General features: G+C 44.5%; 1 protein-coding gene across 2 annotated transcripts in view; it reads left to right on the top strand.

Moving 5' to 3' along the window:
* The first annotated feature begins 647 nt into the window (after positions 1–647).
* The window catches only part of LOC141917579 (glial cell line-derived neurotrophic factor-like), a 30,821-nt gene continuing 13,970 nt past the window's right edge, over positions 648–17,498 (top strand). The window contains exons 1-2 of one of the 2 annotated variants that reach the window (XM_074810895.1): positions 648–813; positions 14,759–14,764. In XM_074810895.1, the coding sequence (XP_074666996.1) occupies positions 648–813; positions 14,759–14,764 (172 nt within the window). The remainder of the gene's footprint in view (positions 814–14,758; positions 14,765–17,498) is intronic. The other variant, XM_074810896.1, reaches the window with a different exon arrangement.

Below are 17,498 nucleotides of genomic sequence, written 5' to 3'. Positions count from 1 at the left end.
TCGGCGTGCGTGCCTTGGCTGACTGGGGGCGGGGCGACCGGAAAGCGAGAAGAGAGGTAATGTGAGAAGAGAAAGAAAAGGAGAGAAAAGAGAAGGAAAGGGAAAAGGAGAGGAAAAGGAGAGGAGAGGGAAAGGTGAAGAGAGGGAAAGGAAGGTTTGCCTGTAGCATGGCAAAGCTGTGCAGCACTGCACCCCAGATCAGCCCAGTACACCCTGTCCCAGCCTGGGGACAGGTACCCTGGTGCTGCCCGGGTGTTGGAGGTGACCTGTCTGCCAGCACAGGGACACGGTCACACCCCCACATCCCTGGGCGAAGGCTCCTGAGACCTGCCTACCCACATCCCCCAAAGCAGCTTGCTTGGGCATAGAGGGGCTGGAGGCCATCCTGCACCGCCCTCTTCCCACACCTCTCCCTCGCTGGGGAGAGCCCACCTCCCTTGCTCTGGGAGACGACGGGGATGGGAAGAGCTGGGCATAGGTTGTTTCCCCCTGCTCTGTCCCTGGGCCTGGCCAGGGTTGACCTGGCTGATCTGGGGTGTGAGGCTGCGCAACTTTGTCTCAGGGATGGCAGGGAAGGGGGACAGGACTGGGGGAGCTAACCCTGCCTCTCCTCTCTGCCAGGGGCCCATGTTGGAAGAAGATCTAAGATGAAGTTATGGGATGTTGTGGCTGTCTGCATGGTGCTGCTCAACACGGTGTCCACCTCACCCCTGCCCACCGGTAAGATGCCTCCCAAGGGGCCCTCTTCAGTGGTAGAGGGGCCTGAAGGTGATCTCTCTCCTATCAGCCTGCTGCCTCCCTATGCTGTGCACAGTGACCATAAGAAACATTCCCCTTTGTAGCTACTGCTGTCTGTCTTGCTAAACCTGCTCCCTTTTGCTGAGGCATCAGGATGAGGAAAGGACCCCTCACCTTCCCCCCCATTTTCTGCCCTCACTTCTCCCCCAGCACAGTCAGTAGTTCTGGTCTGGCTCCAGCAGCTCCCAACCAAGTCATCCTCCAAAGCTTGGGGTTGGCAATTGCAGCGGCAATGCCCCTCACACACACCTCCAGCCCTACCTTCCTGGTGGTCATAAGATCCCTTTGGTTGAAAAACCCAGAGAGATGGGAAAGTTAGTTGTATGCAAAGGATCTGGGAGGAGGATCAGGTACATACACATCCCAGTACAGGCACTGAAACTCCTTCCCTACTGCTTTAAGCTCCTCTCCCTGCTCAGACCTGCCAATGCAATTATTCACTGTCTGTAGTGGGTGCAAGTCCTGATGGAGATGGGGCTCCATGGTGGGAGGCACTGTACACATCCTGGAGTGCTGCTGAGTTTCATTAAATCCTCTTTGGATCCTGATCCCAAAATTAGTGTGTCTGTGTGAAAATTTACAGAAGAGTAGTAGTGGCAGGGTTAGGAGCTTAATGCAGAGCAATCCACATGAACCGACTCACAGTAAGACAGCTTACAGTCCAAATGACAGATAATAATAATGCCTCATTAATAATAGGTCTCCTACAGTAGCAGATACAGGATTTTCACAGCAGTATGTGAGTGTTATGCTAACACCTGTGGCTTTTTAAATTGAGAGTTATGACTCAGTAAGAAGTGGCAAAATACATGAATTGTGGAGATATTCACTTAGCAAAGGCACAGACGCAGCTTGGAGGTTGCTCCCTTTGCCTTTCCTCAGCCCTCTCTGTTCAGCTCATTGCAGGATGCAGACAGTATCCAGTAATTGGGATTCATTTTTATCTCCTTATCTGGAGTCATGTCCTTTCCCTGTGCCTGCTGCAGCTCCATCCATGGGCAGCTCCACTCTGGTTTTTCCAGGAGCAGCCGGACTAACGCAGTGTGGGGGCACCAAGCAGGGAATTGTATGTCGTGACTCTGCTTTGCATCCCCTCTCCAACATCCATCTCCTCTTCCATCTGTCCCCACGCACACATATCTATGTCCTTCCCCATTTAGTCTTCTCTATTTCCTTTCTCTTGGTTGTGTTTTCCTGTTTTGCTGATCAGGGATATCAATTAAACTCAGACACCAGAGTGAAAAGAGCAGGCGTATTTTACTAGAAATAAGTAAATAATATAACAGAATAATACAGAAAACATACAGTAAGAAAAGACAGAATAGTGCACTTAAACAAACAGGAAAATACAGGGTAATGCATCAAATCATTACTACTTGAGAGAGAGAATAGTGATTAAGAAAGATCCATCACCACTTGCATACGTTACCATCATCCAGATCTGCAGACGCTGGGCAGCCCCGGTTACAGCGAGGATTTGGAGAGCCTGTCCCGGCAAGTGGGAAATCCTACGCGGTGCGTCCACCCGTAGGTGAGGCTTCCAAAGTCGCTGTGAGCGGGTCCAGCCTTATATACCTAAAAATCAGTAAGCCAGAATAGCTGGCACCTTTGTTTTAAGCAGAAATATCTGGTTTTCATCTCAGGTTAGGTTCCCCCCAGAGCCTGGCCAGGGCTTAAGGGAGAAGCTAAGGGAGTTTCCCTGCTTATCTAGTTAATTTATGAGCAAGGTCACAAGGCCAGACAACTGTTTCCGTGGCTCCGTTATCTTGCTCACACATAAAGAAATATAAGGATACATTCAAGATAGACATGTTTTATGATGTTTAAGCTACATCTTCTATGCATATTTCACTAATGACTACATACAGAGTTAGCAGTTTCAGTTCAGGGCCTGTTGCTCAGGCTTCAGTACTCCCACCTTTTACATCAGAATAGTTGGTTTGCTATAACTTAGTATAATACCTATTAGCACAATGGTTATCAGTTATAAAATGTACAGGATTCATCTATAGGTCAACTCTGGCTTGGGCTTATTGTCCAAGCCTTAGCACTTCATTCGGTCCTTTGACCTACAGGTGAATCATGGCTCTCAAACCATCTCTATGGTTAGTGACATTAGTTTTCATTCATCAGTTGATGATGTTTTGTCAGGCGTGTCCCGATCCAATATCAGGGAGGGTTCTTAAACGATCTCAGTAGTGATCTTAAGACACAAATGAGGTTAGATACCATGCAACCTTGTAAACTCTATTTCCTGTAACAAGCAGTAATAGCGATAGGACAGAGGGAAGAAGAAAGAAAAAGTCAGAATACCTAAGCAAGCAAACAGAAGAGATGCAGCAAAATCAGTTACCACCACCACGAATCCAGTGATGTCCTGTTGGTTCAGTCTCTCCTGAAATCCCAGCTCTGAGCCCTGAGAGAGGAGTACGCAGTCTTTTTATTGTCCAAGTCCCCACAATTTCTCCAAAGAGTCCGCCCATTTCCACGGAGCTCATTGTCATACGTGCCGCTCCGTGTTCCTCCAGGTGCGCATGTCCAGGTGTTCTCAGTGGTCGTGCTGGAGGGGGGGTGTCGGCCTGTGGCGTCTACAGCTTCCGCACGCCTTCCTCGCCCTGATTTCTTCTCCACCTGGCTCGTGCGCAAGCGCAGCTTGGCAGGCGCTGCCAAGGATGTTGTTGTTCTGGCTTCAGGCAGATATGGTGGTTTCTTTGGGGACAATTCATCTCCTTCAGAGCGTACTCCTTCATGGCGACAGGATGTTGAGGCCAGGTAGTGGTAGTGGTGTGGCAGCAATGTCGAGGCAATACAGTCTCTCACACTGCCCCATGGCTTGACATTGCTGTCCTCGTGGTGGCACAGAGGATAGAGATATAAAGAGAGAGAGAAAGAAAGGACAGAAATAGCGTGCAACATGACAACTAACGATATTTTTGGCTAACATATAACTAATAACATCTTTAACAGATATATAAATTTTCCATTAATAAACATGTAACTAACAATATCTTTAACAAATATGAATATCTTCAGTTGACAAGCATATAGCTAACAACATCTCTAACAAACATGTCATGCTCAAAATTAACTAACTCTACAAAACCAAAACATTCTACAAACCGATTTTAAGGTTGCAAGGAATCAGTAGAAGAACACAACGGCAGTTTACATGATTGACATTCACAGGGACAAAAAAGATGTATTATAAGAACAAATAAGAAAATGATTATCAAGGCTAAGGCTATAAAGTGAATTGAAATTATTACTAACATATTATCCATTATTTTTCCGCGGTTCTGGTAATATACCACTGAGTGTTTGCGGCCCTGGCAGTCCACGCAGTCTGTTGCCCTGCTCTGCCGAAGTTGGGGTCAGCATACGCAGCAGGAAAATCGCTTTCCACGCCCCTTTATCCTAAAGCGTATGTGTCATCTGGGCCTAGAAACTTCTATCCCAGATTTAAACAAAGGTAAATGAGCAATGACACTACAAATAACAAATAAAACAATATTAACACTGACAATAGTTAGCAACATCCTAACCAAACATATAATAAAGGTAACAGTGACAATAACAATGTCAATTAACAATATTTTAACCAAACATATTTAACTAAAATGTGTCGCACGCTGGGCCTAATGGATGTACTCCCGGTCCTTGGGGACTGGGGGAAGAAGGTGGTTGTCTGCATGAACAAGTACAATTACAGGATGTTTTACATGGACACTTATAAGACCAACACATACATATCACAAGGGAAAATATTCTGGTTGTTGTTGTCAATTGTGGAGCTGAAGATGGTCTGGCTCGCTGGAGCTGGGGTCTGCCTTTGCAGCAGGAAAATGAATTTCCATGCCCCCAGCCCAGAGTGCATGTGTGGTTTAGGTCTTGGTATTTCCATCTTGCCTTCATGGGCCCAGTAATGACTTTTTAAAGCCCAGGCCCCATTAGCAAAGGGCCCTTCCCCTGATTTGGTGTCTGTTGTTTGCTCATAATACTGGTAACTGACTTAAATCCACAAATTCGTTTTCCTCCCATTCTTGGTTAACACTTAGGAAGCCGGTGCTTCCCCCAGAACCAAGGGAGAGGGGAACAGTCACCCAAAGCAATTTTTGCAATGATAGACAATACATCCTAGAAATATTAATAAGACAATGAACATCAACACTGTATAAAAATTTAAATTCACATAAGGATCCCCTGTCGTGACTCAGAATATCTTTCTCCGGGGGGGTTTACCTGCAAGAAAAAGGAAAGAAAAGCTTCTCGGTTCATTTTGAGAACCGCAAGTGGGTTATAATTAGAAAGATGGGATAATCCACCTTGTATTAATTTTGTGCTCCTTTCCATGAGCATCTTTGGCTTTCCAGGTGTACTTGTTTATTGGGGTATCCAATACCAATGGTACTGCTCCCACCACAGGGAGTTTGACTAAGACAGGTTGTCCTGGCAAAGGAGATGGATTTCTGGGGTGGTCAGGGCCACGTGGGGCTGGCTTGATGCCCGCAATGCCACTGAATTCCCAGAAACTTCACTGTCTCAGACGGTCCTTGGATTTTTGCAGAGTTAATTTCCCAACCCTTCTGTTTCATATGATCTACCACTAATTCAAGAACTTGTTGTATTTCCTCCTCATCATTTCCTTGAATCAAAATATCATCTATATAGTGGCTTAATTGTGTGTGAGGAGGCAGCTGTATTTCATCTAAGTGTTCAGCTACAATTCTGTAACAGATAGTGGGGCTGTGCAACCATCCTTGGGAAAGCAAATGCTTTTCTGCAATTGGGATAGTAAAAAAAGCACTAGTTAAATCTATTACAGCGTACCAAGTTCCTGGATGTTTCTGAACTTCTTCTATTAAAGTGACAGTGTCTGGCACAGCTGCTGCAAGCGGTGCAGTATGTTTGTTTACTTCTCTAAAATCCACTGTCATTCTCTAGGATCCATCACTTTTCTTGACAGGCCACACCAGATTGCCACCTCAAAACTTCTACATCTAATAAATCTCTAATTGTCTGTGATATCTCTTCATGTGCTCCCAGAATTCTATATTGCCTCATTGTGACTAACTTAGTTGCAGCCAGGATCTGCACAGGAGGCATTTTTTACTTTGCTGACCTTAACAGGTCTGGTACTAATACAGGGTTTAACTCCAAATCGATACTGACTATCAGAAAGATTTAAAGTTAGTCTTTTTAGAATGTCTATAATGATTTTATATTCAGGAATGGGGACAATCGTGACTGAATATAATAATTTTTGGAGGTTTCCTGTTTTCATTTCCATTTGTGTTTGTACAGTTTTAATTTATTTTCCTCCCAGACCTATAATAATTACAGGTTGTCTTTTAAATTTCCTGGGATTCCCATATATTAAGGAGGTCTCTGCTCCATCCTCAATTAGGGTATTTACAGTTTGTGGGGACTGGTTGTTCTAAATAAAAAACAAACAAACAACAACAAAAGGAAAAAAACCAAAAAAAACCCCCAAAACTTTAAGTTCTACATGGGGCCATCGGTCCTTCTGCACTCACTGCCCTGGAACTTGGCCATTAATTCATATGTGCTGATTATAATATTGATTCACCTCCCTTGCCTCCTGCAAAGGGTACAAGTCAGAAAATGCTGCCCAATCCTCTTTCACCCCCGGAACCAGTGATCCACTCACGGGGGGCCCTCCGTGGGCAGATGGAGGGTCCCGTTGAGGTTCGAGAAGGGGTGCCGTAGGCTGAGTTGTCCCTGGATTCTTAGTTTTAGCACTCTGCACTCTCTTGCTAGGTTTATTCAGCCCTCTCTGTGTATATATTCGCCACGGCTCGTTAGTTGGAACACCATAAATTTTTTCATGAGACATGCCATGTTTTAACAAAGCCGTAAACATTTCCTTACGAGAAATCCTGTTTTCACTGCCTTTAGGGCTGTCTCGAGTATCTCGATTCCCTGCACTCCCTCGGGGGCCCCACTCTTCAAGGTCACGTAGCTGTTGCACTTTTTCTATTACCTCATCGAGGGGATCCCCCATTTCATTAATGCAAAGGGGCATAATTACATTTTTATATGCCAGTGGAACGGTTTTAATCACTCTGTTTCTCATAGTGACCGACAAAGGATGTCACATCATAAAGTCAGCATCTCCTACAAAAATAGCTGCTTTCATCCCTTCCTCTTTCATTCGCTGTATACAATCTCGCAAAGTATACCACTGACGGTCAGATGGCAGCCAATCATTCTCTGGAGGATATTTGGTATTACATCCCAGAGCAGCCAGTGTTAACAAATTAATATCCTGAGTGTTGTTTTGAAATGCATCCTGCACAAAAGCATTTGAACTTAAAATCAAAAACTTTTTAGAATCTCCTGCGTCTAGGGTTACCCCTGCCACTCCCTGATCCTGCAAACGCACCATCCAAGAGAGCAAGGATTCCCCCGGTCTCTGCTTAAATCTTTCAATTATATCATTTACTTCATACTGTGTATAATCCTCTATCATATCCTTCCTCACAGCTTGCCCACTATTAGGATCTCTACCAGGATCCCACTGCACACCCGCTTCTGCAATCACCGCATGCCTTTTCTTACACTTTCTCCTTTTCCTATACTTATATTGTGCTACTCGCACTGTGGCTTTCTTTGCCACTGTCTGATAAGTATCCAGCTTATCAGCAAACACCTTATTCTGGCATTGCAACATCACTATTTGACTCTGCAAATCACATATCTGTCGCTCCATCTGGGAGCGCTCTAACAACAGCCTCTCTTTACTCTGGTGGTGTTTTCTACATGCAGTTAACGAAATCCACCCTCGTTTACTTGAATTTGTAGTTTCTTTTCCTTTTTCAATAGGTACCTTTTCATACAATTTAAAACATCCAATGGTCACTTTAAATAATGGCATTTTTGTCGGATCCCACTTCTGACACCAATTTATGTTTTGCTGATCAGGGATATCAATTAAACTCAGACACCAGAGTGAAAAGAGCAGGCATATTTTACTAGAAATAACTAAATAATATAACAGAATAATACAGAAAACATACAGTAAGAAAAGACAGAATAGTGCACTTAAACAGATAGGAAAATACAGGGTAATGCATCAAATCATTACTACCTGAGAGAGAGAATAGTGATTAAGAAAGATCCATCACCACTTGCATACGTTACCATCATCCAGACCCGCAGGCGCTGGGCAGCCCCGGTTACAGCGAGGATTTGGAGAGCCAGTCCCGGCAAGTGGGAAATCCTACGCGGTGCGTCCACCCGTAGGTGAGGCTTCCGAAGTCGCTGTGAGCGGGTCCAGCCTTATATACCTAAAAATCAGTAAGCCAGAATAGCTGGCACCTTTGTTTTAAGCAGAAATATCTGGTTTTCATCTCACGTTAGGTTCTCCCCAGAGCCTGGCCAGGGCTTAAGGGAGAAGCTAAGGGAGTTTCCCTGCTGGTCTAGTTAATTTATGAGCAAGGTCACAAGGCCAGACAACTGTTTCCGTGGCCTTGTTATCTTGCTCACACATAAAGAAATATAAGGATACATTCAAGATAGACATGTTTTATGATGTTTAAGCTACGTCTTCTATGCATATTTCACTAATGACTACATACAGAGTTAGCAGTTTCAGTTCAGGGCCTGTTGCTCAGGCTTCAGTATTCCCACCTTTTACATCAGAATAGTTGGTTTGCTATAACTTAGTATAATACCTATTAGCACAATGGTTATCAGTTATAAAATGTACAGGATTCATCTATAGGTCAACTCTGGCTTGGGCTTATTGTCCAAGCCTTAGCACTTCATTTCCCCCTGCTGGAATCTTTCCCAGGCTGCCACCTCCTCCCATCCCAGCCTGGTCTCCTGCCATTCGCAGACCAGCAGCCCCTGACATCCTTTCAGCCCCTCCATGCATGGTCAGCCAAAAGCGCTTCCTCCCAGGGCTCCAGTCTGCCAGGGCTGCGGGGCTGTTACACATGGTGATCGTCTTCTCCATGGCGAGCTGCATGGCAGGGAAGGTACCAGGGCACTGAGCTGTCCTATGAAGGGCAGTGATCAGCTTTTCAGGCTGCTGTGCTGGTCCTCTCTGAACGGGCATGCTGCAGTGTTGGTGGCAAGAAGAACGTTAGGGGAAAAGCAGCGTGGGTGAGAGAGCATTAATGCTCTGTCTTTCCAGGGTGGGAGTATTTGTATGATCCTGCTTTTATCTTGAAACTTACTTCTGGGAATATGATTCCTGGTGAACTGATTTCTCTGCGGCAGCTTGAGGGCGCAGGTAGCAATAGCAGTCTTGTCTGTTCCTAGTGTCCAAAACTTCTCATTGTTTCCTCCTTTTTTTCTGTGTATTGGGTAAACAAGAAGTGGGAAGAAAGATGACCTGTATTTTACCTGAGCTATGGTAGTATCAATAGACAGCCTCTTCCAAAAATCTTTGTTTCCAGGGTACAGATACAGGCTCTGCCAAGCAGAGCTGGGTTGCAGGTTATTGCCCAGGATAGTAATTTCAGAAAGGGTCGATAGTTTGGTCTCAATCTTTTAACTATGCAGATCACAAATAGATGGCCCTGGCTACAAGGGGAAAGTAAACAATGCTGTTCTTCGCAACAGAAATTGGGGAAAATCCAGGGAGTTCCTGAGATCTTTACACAGCAGTGGTTTACACAGCACCTGTGCCCAAAAGTCAGAAACTCTTCTCTCTACTACATTGACAAGTCAGATGAGTCAGGGGACATCTGCAGAAAGAGGGAGCTGTAAGAAAGCAGTGAAATACTTTGATCCACTTTTATGCTGTTTTTAGTTGATTTAAAAGTGTGTGGTGTCTGGAGAGCAGTCTGCAAACACAGAGCCCATGAGGTTGATCCTATCCTGGCAAATCACTGCCTTCCCGTCGCAGCAGCACTTTGTCCAAGTCACCACTGTCAGTGTCTTTGACATATTTTTTTCTCTCTGCTTACTATTTGGTGGCTCACACCCTTCAGCACACGAAAGACGTAGAACGAGGTATACAAGAGTCACGTCTACACCATGTAGACTTCTCTCTCACAAGCAGAGGGCAGTGTGTCACGAGCATCCAGGCGTGCTTGCAGCTCCCCGGCTCATCTGCTGGTGGACCTGTCGTGTATTAATATCTCTGTGGATACTGTTGGTGAGCTGCTTCACTGAGGGCCTTTGCAGGGCGCAGCTCACAAAGCATCATCACCCATGTTGGCTCATCTGCATAGGGCAGTGTGTGGGTGTTGAGCAGGACTGTGTGCTGTGTGCGTTCAAAGAGGAGTGCACTGCTCTCCCCTAAAGCGATCCCTGTGCAGGCTGGGTGGGGAGTAGCAGTTGCGCTCCAAGGTGTGCATTGCTCTTACTCCAGGGAGGTCAGGTCTCCCATACACCACCAGCAGCAGGGGTTAGTAGGGTTGTGAGATCATGTCCCACTCCTAGGCACAGGCCAAACACATTGCTGGAGCACAGATTTGTTTTCCCAGGCCCTCTACACCTTTTTGTGTTCTCATCTGATGGGACTTCTTTCTCTGCAAAGTGCTCTGAGGTCACCTGATGCTACCCCATCTCTTTCAGATTGGCTTGAAACCTTCCTTTGTTCCAGCCTACAGGCAAGGTCCTAACCTCCTGGGCTTATCAGGTGTAATGTGCTGACCTTTGATCTTCAGGGCAGTAATTAGAGATGGCAGAGGGTGTTGGCAATTGCAGTCTTCTGCATTTTTTACTTGACTGGACGCTGGAGTGAGAGTAGCCTCCATAAATGCAGTGCATTTGAGATTAATCCAGTGTTTGTAGGTCTTTTAGGCATCAGTGTTCATGGGATAGCTTATTTCACATGAAGAGTAGTTGTAGCATTTGTAAAGTTAGAAAACCCTTTATTTCTTTCATGCTACAGTCTGCTGGGGGAAGGACAAAATTAGATTAAATAACAACTGTGAACAGAACAAATATAAACCAAATTACTATAAGCTAAAAACTAAGTTTTAAGATTATCCTGAGTACCATCACACAACACATACGGGACAACCAGATGCTCAGGCCCAGTCAGCATGGGTTTATGAAAGGCAGGTCCTGCTTGACAAACCTGATCTCCTTCTACAACAAGGCAACCTGCTTATTGGATGAGGGAAAGGCTGTGGATGTTGTCTACCTTGACTTTAGTAAGGCCTTTGACACTGTTTCCCACAGCATTCTCCTGGTGAAACTGGCTGCTCGAGGCTTGGATGATCGCACGCTTTGCTGGGTAAAAAACTGGCTGGATGGCCGGGCCCAAAGAGTTGTGGTGAATGGAGTTAAATCCAGCTGGTGGCCAGTCACGAGTGGTGTCCCCCAGGGCTCGGTTTTGGGGCCACTCCTGTTTAACATCTTTATTGATGATCTAGACGAGGGGATCGAGTGCACCCTCAGTAAGTTTGCAGATGACACCAAGTTGGGTGGGAGTGTTGATCTGCTCGAGGGTAGGGAGGCTCTGCAGAGAGACCTGGCCAGGCTGGAGCGATGGGCTGAGGCCAACTGGAGGAGTTTCAATAAGGCCAAATGCCGGGTGCTGCACTTGGGCCACAACAACCCCCAGCAGCACTACAGGCTTGGGGAGGAGTGGCTGGAGAGCTGCCAGTCAGAGAGGGACCTGGGGGTGTTGATTAACAGCTAGCTGAGCAGGAGTCAGCAGTGTGCCCAGGTGGCCAAGAAGGCAAATGGCATCCTGGCTTGTATCAGCACTAGCGTGGCCAGCAGGGACAGGGAAGGGATCTTACCCCTGTACTCGGCACTGGTGAGTCTGCACCTCGATGACTGTGTTCAGTTTTGGGCCCCTCACTGCAAAAAGGACATTGAATGACTCGAGCATGTCCAGAGAAGGGCAACGAAGCTGGTGAAGGGTCTGGAGCACATGTCGTAAGAGGAGCGGCTGAGTGAACTGGGATTGTTTAGACTGGAGAAGAGGAGGCTGAGGGGAGACCTCATCAACATCTACAACTACCTGAAAGGAGGGTGCAGAGAGCTGGGGATGAGTCTCTAACCAAGTAACAAGTGATAGGACAAGAGGGAATGGCCTCAAGTTGAGCCAGGGAAGGTTTAGACTGGATATTAGGAAGTATTTCTTTCCAGAAGGGGTTGTTAGGTGTTGGAATGGGCTGCCCAGGGAGGTGGTGGAGTCCCCATCCCTGGAGGTGTTTAAGAGTAGGGTTGACATAGCGCTTAAGGATATGGTGTAGTTGAGAACAGTCAGTGTTATGTTAATGGTTGGACTAGATGATCTTCAAGGTCTTTTCCAATCTAGATGATTCTGTGATTCTGTGATTCTGTGAAGTCAGCAGCTTCAGAATCATGACAGTGCAGAGGGAGCCAAACACTTGGTTTGACTTATATGCAGTTCCCAGTGAATACATTTTGTAACTGCTTGCTGCTGTATGGCCATAATCAACATGTATGTGAGGACTGGAGTATCCTAAGATCCAGGATATGATATATAGTCTCTTGATCAAGTGGGCATCTTTAGTAAGAACTAGCGTTATATGCATGTAGAATTAAATGAAAAATCTCACTATAGGCTTTTCCCTCTTAATAGAAGGAAAAGATATTTCTTTGTATTATAACAACACAGTTACTCCATGGCTACTGGATGGTCAGTTGTTGGAGCTCCTTTGGTATGTTATACCATAACACACTGTGTTATGTGTGCATTATACCTCTGTTAAACATTCTTCATATCCCTGCTAAGGGGTATTTAATGTTAAGTTACAGTATTTAGCTGCAACATTATCAACTAGTATAAACAGTGATATTGTAGGGGTCTTTAAGGCAAAAATGGTATTAAATTATACTTTCAAATGAATGCATTTCCTTCCCTACAGTATTTATTAGGCACGTTCAGTGTTATGAACCAGAACTCATGTTTCTGTCCAGGCTTTCCTGCTCAACACACTTATGGTGTGTCATATGAGCTTTAGTCTAAGACACCCAGAAGCTACAGAGGTAACCTGCCCATGCATGGTAAATCCAATGCATCGGAGAGGTATCTGCCACACTGGGCAGGTGCCACGCTACATCATTTGATCTGTGTGTATCCAGTACAGCCAGTGCATCCAGCCAGTGTCAGACTGAGTATGCGTATGTCCCTGGGCCAGCATATATATATAGTAAAGTTTGTTTGCATGGGCACACCCAGGTTATCTAGGGTTTTAGAAATCTTAAGCATTCAAAGTCGCCTTTTTTCATGCTCAAAATTCTAAAAAGAAGAAAGAACAGGACACATCTGGGTAAACCCAGATGCATTTAGCCCTAGAAGTCCGCAGTCTCACTATAACTACTGAATGTACTCCTGTGAAGGGTGTTCTGAGACTTAAGGAGGAAAGGACTGAAATGCAAGAGAATATGGGTTTATTCTCATTTTAACAGTTATCCTTTGTTTTATGTCTTTGCTTCTTTTCAATTTAGGGACCTCAAAAATTTCACAGTGGAAGTGTGGATCCTTTTAGATGTTTTGCAAGTGTGGGTTGCTAGATAACATACCTGAACATGCTTTTCTTGGTCACCTTTCATAGGCCTCTCCAATATATTTTAGAAATCCCTGTGTTCAGGGTCTGCAGATAACAAGCTGTGAAACCTTTCTTGGAAGGCTGAAGAATTCAGCTGTGTAATGACTGTTGATGAATTGATGGGGGAGGCATTATTTGTCCACTAGAATAGGATCCTCAGATCGATAGGTTGTAATGTCTTTGTAAATTATACTGTTCCTGATTAGGACTGCATAAAGTAAGTTTAAAATATTTAAAGTTACAGAGGTTGAGAGAAGCCATTGGGGTCATCGAGTCACATCCCCCTGCAGATGATCAGGCATCATCTAGTGCAAATATCCAGTCCTCATTTCCCACGCACACTACCAAGCAACTGCAAATTAAAACTTATAGTACATAGGCAAAACCCCATATAACTACACTTGTTGAGGAGTCTCATACTTCTGAGGTAATAAGTTAATGACAAGTAATAAATGAGGAATACTAAACATTGCAACCCAACCATGTTCAGGATCATCAGACATCTAAATAGGCCACTGCCACATTAGTGCTGGTAGAATGGTTGACACTGCACAATTGTAATTTTTGACAAAAACAGCTGTAGTTTCTGATCAAATAATATTTGGTAAGGGGAGCCAAAGGAAAGATTTCAATGATTCTTGGAAATCCAGTCCTGATTACAAAGGGAAGAAAGAAAACAGAATCAAAAAGATTTATTTGAGAAAGGTACAAACAAAGCATTAAGACACAAAATATGCATTAGGGTATGTCTGTTTTTAAGATCAAGGACAGAAAATGAATTATATACGACATTTCAAATATCAGCATTCTTTTTAAGGAATAAAGCCACATTGTATGACACTAGAAGATATTTAGGCTTTTGCCTTAGTCTGTATGTATTGGTACAGCACTTAAACTGAAACCTGCAGGTACATTTCTTTGAAGTCAGTGGGACTTGTACAAATGCTTTAATGATTATTGAACATGAATAGGCTTCAAAAGAAGCAAATGCTGAAATCAAAATACTTGTTTTCCTGTGTCTGGGCCAGGCAGTGTTACAGCAGGTATGCCAAAACTTCTCAGGTGGCCATTTTTTTAGAGGCAAGCTGGTCATATCCACTTTAACTAACAAGCTACATACAAATATCTGGACTACCTCTGCTCTTATCCCAAGCATGTAAGATTGTCAAACCATCAATTACTCAGGAAATTTCTGACAGGGAGGTATGGATCCAGCATATCGGCTGGGAAGGGGGCAGAGCCGTTTGGAGGCCAGCTGCCTCTGAGCAGCTGCTGACGCCATCTGACAGGTTGTGGTCCACGCATCCCAGCGTGAGACCTTCTGCAGTGGAGCACGTAGCACCTGTCCTAGAGCGAGGGACTGATTATTATAAGAACATTTTCTGAACTGCAATATTAAAACTTTTCATATTCTTCCTATTGTAAACAGGTTTAAATGCAGATAGTAAAAGGTGACAGTAGAAGAACATGTGGTATTTATAGGTGAGATCAAAATCTGATAGCAGCAGAGATTGTCACAGTAGGAGCATCAGCCATGGTTTTGCCCAGACAGTTCTGCTTTACTGCCCCAGGGAAGAGACTGGGATAGGATCACTTCCTGCTGCTTTGCTGCCTGTGTTTGTTTCTTGGGGACACTCCTAAAACCCAACGAGAGATGCAGTGTAAGAGCACAGGCAGCCTGGGAACAGTTGCTTGATTGAAGTAGGGTTGAGCTGTTGTTGCAGTGACACTTCTGTTATGTTGTTCCTGTTCAGTGAGCTGGCACTAAAGTGGGGCTGGGTGACTGATGTGGGGGTTTACTGATGTTGTGTGAGGACTGGACTGGATCACTTCTGCACTAGGAACATTAAAGATAATTTCTTTTTATTATCAACAGTATTTCCTCTGTTAAAGTCTCAGTGCCGTGCTTGTTAGCTGGCTGCATGCCTTCTTGCAGGTCCCAGTCATACATATTCATTTGAGGCTCTTGCAGGGATGGGACAGAACCAAATATTAAGCATAAACCCAGGTTTTACTGGGAAGCTGGAGATTTATTCAGCATGGTATGGTTTTGGAGGGGTACAAGGCCTTAGTGAGGAGACATGGTGGGCAACAAGGCAAGTATGTGTTTCACCCAGGTTTGGCTCCTGCTCAGTCAGTGGCTTCAGGCAGGGCACTGCCACTTTTTCTTTTTCCCCCTTTTATACTGTTTATGCCATGACTTCTTCAGATGCAGAGACTGCCTTGTGGGTGCTCAAGTACCCACACAGCCCCGTACAACAAGGCCCTAGTGCAGACGGGCTCCTGGCAGCTACTGCAGGAGCTGTCACAACACCTCAAGAGTGACTGCTGAAAAGCTGTCTGCTCCTCCATGTTTCAGAGCTGGTTTTTCAAAGCTTTGAATCAGAGGTGAGACCACATCCTCTTGCTGCTCCTTTGCTGCTTGACTGCCAGATGAGGTACCCCTTTGCCCAGGAGCCAGAGGAGGGATCCAGTCCTGGGTGCTAGCCCAAAGTGGGGCAGGATCTTGTGAACAACTCCTGCCTGGACCTGACAAAGAACAAGAAACTCATGTGGACAGGTCAGCTTGCAAGGCAGCTTGCTTTACTTCACTCAATTCACCTGACCTTGCTTTTTCCCTCTGTTACCAGGTCATTTCCCCCAACTGGCAGAAATTATGATGGTCCTGTTGTTTCTCCCCCTTCTTCTCCTGGTAGGAACCAGTATTTCATACCTGTGAGAAAGCAGGCAAAGGATGCAAGGGGACGCACTGCCAAGCATGGCAGTGTGAAAATACGAAGTACTCCGAAGTACTCTGCAGATTTTCCATTATGACCAACACATGGGAAGCAGCAGGGTTAGCTAGTGAGCTACAAACACAAAACTTGGCCGCTCCGTTAGGAACAAGCACACCAGGTATGTTAACCCTCTGCCTTTTTCCAGTGCTGCCTTATTGTACCTGACTGGTGTGAGTGGCCCCAGAGTCATCCTCCAGGTTACTGAGCACTTTACCTTGATGAGAGATAAGTGACACCGGTGAGAAGCTCCATTTCTAAAGGCTTGTAGAGTTGGAGGGGAGGATGCAGTGTTTTCTGGGAGCTGGCGAGGCAGGGAGTGAGGTAGAGAACCAGAACTGTATTAAAAATTTAAAGATGAGCTGACCCTGGTATGTTTGATGCTCTATTTACTAATGGACACAACCGACTGGTTTCCATTTCACTCTTAGCCTCACAGATTTTCATGCAAGTCATGAAAGCAAAGTCATGCCTCAGAGAGGTGATATTTTAATTGTTTAAATCCTGAAAACTTTTCAGTATAACTAGTTTTAACACCTGCCTTTGCTTTGATGCCTGCATGATAGGCTTTGTTTTTCATTAAAAGTATTTAATTTTTAATAAAATAAATGCTTTATCCCCACCACAGTTCACACCTTTTTACTTTACAAAGCAGACTGATCATCACATTGGTAATTTTAACCTCACTAAGGTCATACTTCCAGAAACAGGTTACTCTGAGGGTCTCTTAAAGTACACCTTTGCAGTGTGAGATGGGGAGATTCTGTGGATAGGCCTTGTCCACTATAATAAGTACCTGAAAACATTACTGCAAAGCAAGCTAAATACAAAAATAATTAATGAATAAATGATATATCACAGTCATCTGCATAAGCAGCAAAAAATGAGGATGATTCATTGCAATCACAGTTAGAGGCACATTAATCGTGTATTTCTCACTAGCAAATGATCTAAGAAGAAACATCTTTGTGAGTATAACTTTGGAGGAAACTAAAAAAACAACCAGGAAAGAAAGGAAATTAAAATATTTTAGTTAAGAAGGTCCCAGATTAAAGTGCCAGAACTGTTTTGAAAAAGGGCTATTTCATCCTAACTCAGATCTGGATCTGAATTTTCTAAATAATGCTTATCATTATAATGAGCTGGATTAACCTCCTTGAACTTTGAAATCATACTTTAAACAAGAGTCTGAATGCTGCTGTTCGAACTTCTCTAATTGAAAGACCGCTGTGCTTAAGTGAAATATCCTGGTAATTTTATTAAATGTTTGGCCTGACCTTTTGATGTAGTAGCTATGCAATCCCAAAAATGCATGCATAAAAGCTACAATGTAAAATAAAAATTTAATTTTATCATTTTTAGTATACCTTCCGTGACTTTTATTATATCACTTTAACTCAGGATATGCAAAGTGCCA

This window comes from Strix aluco, chromosome W, assembly GCF_031877795.1.
Source record: "Strix aluco isolate bStrAlu1 chromosome W, bStrAlu1.hap1, whole genome shotgun sequence".
Taxonomy (NCBI): domain Eukaryota; kingdom Metazoa; phylum Chordata; class Aves; order Strigiformes; family Strigidae; genus Strix; species Strix aluco.
The sequence above is the reverse complement of the archived record's forward strand: the minus strand, read 5'-3'. Positions and strand labels throughout refer to the sequence as shown.